The sequence below is a fragment of the Rhinopithecus bieti genome, unplaced genomic scaffold (genome assembly GCF_001698545.2).
Source record: "Rhinopithecus bieti isolate Rb0 unplaced genomic scaffold, ASM169854v2 scaffold_20150, whole genome shotgun sequence".
Lineage (NCBI taxonomy): Eukaryota > Metazoa > Chordata > Mammalia > Primates > Cercopithecidae > Rhinopithecus > Rhinopithecus bieti.
The window spans coordinates 4962085-4968160 of NW_016810565.1; the positions used below are offsets into that span (position 1 = coordinate 4962085).

At 45.6% G+C, this 6076-nt stretch overlaps 1 protein-coding gene across 1 annotated transcript in view; it reads right to left on the minus strand.

The window, feature by feature from the left end:
• YY1 (YY1 transcription factor) overlaps positions 1-6076 on the minus strand; it is a 49117-nt gene that overhangs the window by 17051 nt on the left and 25990 nt on the right. Inside the window, 1 exon segment of the mRNA XM_017892246.1 lies at positions 4426-4641. Within this exon segment, the coding sequence (XP_017747735.1) occupies positions 4426-4641 (216 nt within the window).

Consider the following 6076-nt stretch of genomic DNA (forward strand, 5'->3'; position numbering starts at 1 on the left):
TCTCTACTAAAAATACAAAAATTAGCCGGGTGCGGTGGCGGTGCCTGTAATCCCAGCTACTTTGGAGGCTGAGGCATGAGATCACTTGAACCCGGGCGGCAGAGGTTGCAGGGAGCCGAAATCAACCCCGGGCCCCCCACCCTGGGGAAAAGAGGGGACCCCATCTAAAAAAAAAAAAAAAAAAAAAGCTTCAGTGTTCTCGTTTGGGGCTCACAGTCGTCAGTATTTGGTTTGAGATGCTGTTAATAATAAAACATCCATGTTGGACTTGAGGTGGTTTTCAGGAAATAAGCTGGGGCTAGAGTCATCTAATGAGCAGTGGCTAAAAGCATGATGAAAATGGTAAGCATGCTCTTACTCCTCCCCCACGCGCCCCACCAAGCACACAGCCAATCTGTTTCTAAATCTTTTCCATTATCTTTTGTAGTTTCTTTCCTTCCTTCCTTCCCTCTCCCTCTTTTTTTTTTTTTTTGGAAGGAGTTTCAACCTTGTTGCCCAGGCTGGAGTGCGATGGCGTGGTCTCGGCTCACAACCTCCACCCTCCTGGGTTCAAGCGATTCTCCTGCCTCAGCCTCCCTAGTAGCTGGGATTACAGGCGCCCGCCATCAAGCCCAGCTAAGTTTTTGTATTTTCAGTAGAGACAGGGTTTCACTATATTGGCCAGCCTGGTCTCGAAAGCCTGACCTCAGGCGATCCACCCACCTCAGCCTCCCAAAGTGCTGGGATTACAGGTGTGAGCCACCATGCCTGGCTCAGTTTCTTTCTTTATTAGAGACAGTTTTGCTCTGTCACCCAAGCTGGAGTGCAATGGCATGAGCTCACTGCAGCCGTGATCTCCTAGGTTCAAATGATCCTCCCACTCAGCCTCCCAAGTAGCTAGCTGCACATCACCAAACTGAGCTTTTAGAGATGGAGTCTCGTCATTTTGCCCAGGCTGGTCTCAAATTCCTGACCTCAAGCGATCCCACCTCAGCTTCCCAAAATGTTGAGGCTACAGGCTTGAGCCACAGAGCCCAGCTGGTCTCTTGTAATTTCTATCACATTTATTCCTTTGTTATCTGACTGCCACAATTCTAACTCAGGCCTTCATTAACTCTTGTTCAACTGACCTCTCTCATTTCCCGTGCCTGTAGGAATCTAGCCTGCACAGACAGATGCAAAGGACTTCTCCCAAGTTAAAGCTCTACTCACACAGCTCCTTCTCCCTAGCTCAAAGTCTGCAGTAGCTGCCCACTGCATAGGAGAAATGTCTGCACAGCTTGGCCCAGGATTCATCGACCGTAATGATCTGGTTCCAGTTTATCTCAACTCCAATCATTTCCCCGGAAGAGCCCTAACTCCCAGGAAACCTTCCATCTCTATCAAAACTCTAGGGTCAGCTGGGTGTAGTGGCTTACTTGAGGTCAGGAGTTCGAGACCAGCCTGGCCAACATGGTGAAACCCCATCTCTACTAAAAATACAAAAAGTAACCAGGCATGGTGGCGTGTACCTGTAGTCCCAGCTACTTGGGAGGCTGAGGCAGGAGAATCGCTTGAACCCAGGAGGCGGAGGTTGCAGTGAGCCGAGATCATACCACTGCACTCCAGCCTGGGGGACGAGTGAAAATCCGTCTCAAAAAACAGAACAAACAAAAACTCTAGGGCCATGTGCAGTGGCTCACACCTGTAATCCCAACAATTTGAGAGACCGAGGCAGGAGGATCACTTGCGGCCAGGAGCTTGAGGCCAGCTTGGGCAACATAGTGAGACCCCATCTGTACCAAAAAATAAAACAAAAAAATTAAGAATGAGCCAAGCATGGTGGCGCACATCTGTAGTTCCAGCTACTTGGGAGGTGTGGCAGGAGGATTGCTTGAGGCTGCAGGGAGCTATCATCATACTACTGCACTCCAGCCTGGGCAACATAGTAAGAACCTCTCTCTCTGTTTTTAAAAAACACCAAAAAACTCCTACTTTCTTCAAGGCCCAAATCAAATTCAAATGCCACCCTTCCACATAGTTTTCCTGTTACATCTCCATATGTATCCTCAGTAAGTACATAATGAAGAACTGACTAACTAACGTTAATAACATATGACAGGCCAGGCATGGTGGCTCACGCCTGTACTCCCAGCACTTTGGGAGGCCAAGGCAGGTGGATCACCTGAGGTCAGGAGTTTCAGACCAGCCTGGTCAACATGGTGAAACCCTGTCTCTACTAAAAATACAAAAAAATTAGCCGGGCATGGTGGCAGGCGCCTGTAATCCCAACTACTTGGGAGGCTGAGGCAGAATTGCTTGAACCCGGGAGGTGGAGGTTGCAGTGAGCCGAGACTGTGCCACTGCCCTCTAGCCTGGGCGACAGAGCAAGACTCCTTCTCAAAAAAGAAAAAAAACAGAACACATGACAACATTAAACACTGGCATAATACTTGACTCAATCTGTCCAAAAACTTCACAGTTGACTAAGAACCCTACAGATTCCATTTTTGTTACTTTTTTTGGGGAAAGGGTAGTTAATATTTACGTAACTGTATTTGAAATACGAATGTCAATAAAAGCTGGAATGTCATTAACAAAAGGATAGAGTCTTCACTGTTTTAAGTCATGATAAACTAGAAATAATGCATATATTATAAATTATAGCTATAGTTTCACTGGAGAGAAGAAAGGGTTGAGAATCCCCATGTATCAAATCACAATGGAATTCTTAACGCCCATTTGACAAGTGGGGAAACGAGCTCCAGGTGGCAGGAATTGCCCACCTTGTTTTCAGCAGGGCCAAGAAGGAAGCCAGGACACTGAAGGGTCTCCACCTCTACCACTCTGCTCTCACAAGAAAAAAAAGAATGCAACTCACTCTGTTCTTAGAATGTGCAAGATCAAAAGGATTTCTTTCTTCTTGATCCTGCCCTTGCCGAAATTTCCTGAGCTATTCCAGGTTCCATTCAACCTCAGGTATGGAAAGGCATTAGGCTTTCTGCTCCAGAGTTTATTAATTCATTTAATTTAAAAGTTTACATCTTTGTGGGTATTTTCAACTCCTTGTACAAACTGCCAAATAGTACTAGAAAGTAATACAAAAAGTAGGCTTCTATAAGAACCCAACCCACTTTAGGCAAAACAAACACACCCAAGCAATGGGTTCAGAGTGTCTCCACTGCTCACCATGTCCAAGCCATAAATAACTTCATCTCCTCCTGTCATGCCAGCTTAAATTAACATACCAGGAGCTTAACTGATGACAAGACAAATACAAATTTATGAAATCCTTTCCAGTGGTCAGCTGGATGAATCTAGTACAGACTCAGGTCTCCAGCAGCATAGACGAATACAACACACCCAAATTTAAAATGTGTACTACGGGCTGGGCACAGTGGCTCACGCCTGTATCCTAGCACTCTGGGAGGCGGAAGCAGGCAGATCACTTGAGACCAGGAGTTCGAGACCAGACTGGCCAACAGGATGAAACCCTGTCTCTACTAAACATACAAAAATTGGCTGGGCGTGGCAGCACACACCCATAATCCCAGCTACTTGGGAGGCTGAGGCAGGAGAATCGCTTGAACCAGGGAGGTAGAGGTTGCAGTGAGCTGAGATCGCACCATTGCACTCCAGCCTGGGCAAGAGAGCAAGACTCTTGCCTCAAAAAATAAAAATAAAAAATAAGCTGGGCGCGGTGGCTCAGGCCTGTAATCCCAGCACTTTGGGAGGCCGAGGCGGGCGGATCACAAGGTCAGGAGATCAAGACCATCCTGGCGAACACGGTGAAACCCCGACCTCTACTAAAAATACAAAAAAATTAGCTGGGCATGGTGGCGGGTGCCTGTAGTCCCAGGTTCTTGGGACACTGAGGCAGGAGAATGGCGTGAACCCGGGAGACGGCGGAGCTTGCAGTGAGCCGAGATCGCGCCCACTGCACTTCAGCCTGGGAGACAGAGCGAGACTCTGTCTCAATAAATAAATAAAATAAATAAATAAATAAATAAATAAATAATAAAATGTGTACAAAGAAGCCATAAGGCAGTGTGGAAGATACCCATTCCAAAACAAATTACGGGCAATTTTATTTACTCACATGCAATGCCTATAAATAAAGGCTATTTTCTTCATCTTACTGCAAGGATCTAAAATGCTGCCACTTACATTAATAGCATAGCTACTACTAAAACTAAAACTGACTGTTAGAATTGCTTGAACCCGGGAGGCAGAGGTTGCAGTGAGCCGAGATCGCACCACTGCACTCCAGCCTGGGTGACAGAAGGAGGCTCCATCTCAAAAAAACAGAAACAAAAAACAAACAAACCAAGCGGACTGCTTTTGTGTTCAGGAATTGCCCTAGAGAAAGAATACAAACCACCATTTTGACTTAGGCACAGGAAAACATAGCTGGCAAGACTCAAGCACTTTCTATAATTAAAAGAAAGTAAAGTTCTTATAACTTACCTAGCAAATTCTGCCAGTTGTTTGGGATCTGAGAGGTCAATGCCAGGTATTCCTCCAGGAGGAAGTTTCTTTCCTGTCATATATTCTGAATAATCAGGAGGTGAGTTTTCGCCAATGATCTGTTCTTCAACCACTGTCTCATGGTCAATATCTTTTTTTTCATCTGAAACACATCATGAGATTGATTATCTTTAGCTGAGTAAATAGATTTTAAAACTACAAAACTGCTTTCACCAGTAACTTCTTAAATGGGTGATTTTTAGCCACCAGCTCAATTGTTTTTTCTTTTTTTTTTTTTAGGGAATGGGTCTCACTGTCACCCAGCTGGAGTGCAGTGGCCCAATCATGATCACGGCTCATTCAGCCTCAAACTCCTGGGCTCAAGCAATCCCCACACCTCAGCCTCCTGAATAGCTGGGACTACAGGCATGTGCCACCACACCCAGCTAATTATTTTTATTTATTGTAGAAACAGGGTCTCAAAATGTTGTCCAGGCTGGTCTGGAACACCTGCACTCAAGTGATCCTCCTGCCTTGGCCTCCTAAAGTCCTGATATTACAGGCATGAGCCACCACACCCAGGCTAGATTTCAGCTTTTTACTCACACCACACACATTTCCTGGCAACTACCAATTCTGTGGTACTGATTCAAATATGATATCATAGACCTCTTAGCTAGTCTCTTGCTACCTCTCCAGCCTCCTTCCTCTTCACTCCTCTATTTTGGCCCTTTAGCGCCTCAACTGTATCATGGTCCATCTACCCTAACCTCAAGGTGTTTATTCATGCAATTTCCATTGACTACAATTTGTAATTATAGCTGTGTGGTTTTTGTCAACTTCCCACTAGACTGTAAGTTGCATAAGGACATGGAGGTTGGTCGGTTTTGATCCCATGGATTTACAGAGCCTTGTTCAAAATCTGCAGATAGCTGGCCTTCAATAAAAATATGTTCGGCCCAGCGCCAGTGGTTCATGCCTATAATCCCAGCACTTTGGAAGGCTGAGGCGGGTGAATTGCTTGCAGTTAGGAGTTTGAGACCAGCCTGGCTAATACGGCAAAACTCCATCTGCTTAAAAATACAAAACTTAGCCCGGCATGGTGGTACATGCCTATAATCCCAGCTACTCAGGAGGCTGAGGCAGGAAATTGCCTGAACCAGGAGGCAGAGGTCGCAGTGAACTGAGATAGTGCCAATGCCCTCCAGCCTGGGTGACAGAGTGAAATTCTGTCTCAAAAAACAAAACAAAAAATAAAAATAAACAAGCATATGTTCAAACAAATGTACAACATCTCTACTTGCATGACTTACTATCATCTCAAATGCAACAGGTTACAAAAAGTAGGCCACATGCAGTGGCTCAGGCCTGTAATCCCAGCACTCTGGGAGGTCAAGACAGGAGGATCACTTATGCCCAGAAGTTCCGAGACCAGCCTGGGCAACAAAGGGAGAGACCCTGTCTCCACAAAAAAATTAAAATTAGCCAGGCATGGGGTGCACGTCTGTAGTCCCAGCTACTTGGGAGGCTGAGGCAGGATAATCACTTGAGCCCAAGAAGTTGAGGCTATAGTGAGACGTGACCACATCACTGCAACTTCGGTCTACAGGAAGATTGCCACAAAAAAAAAAAAAAAAAAAAAAAAAAAAAA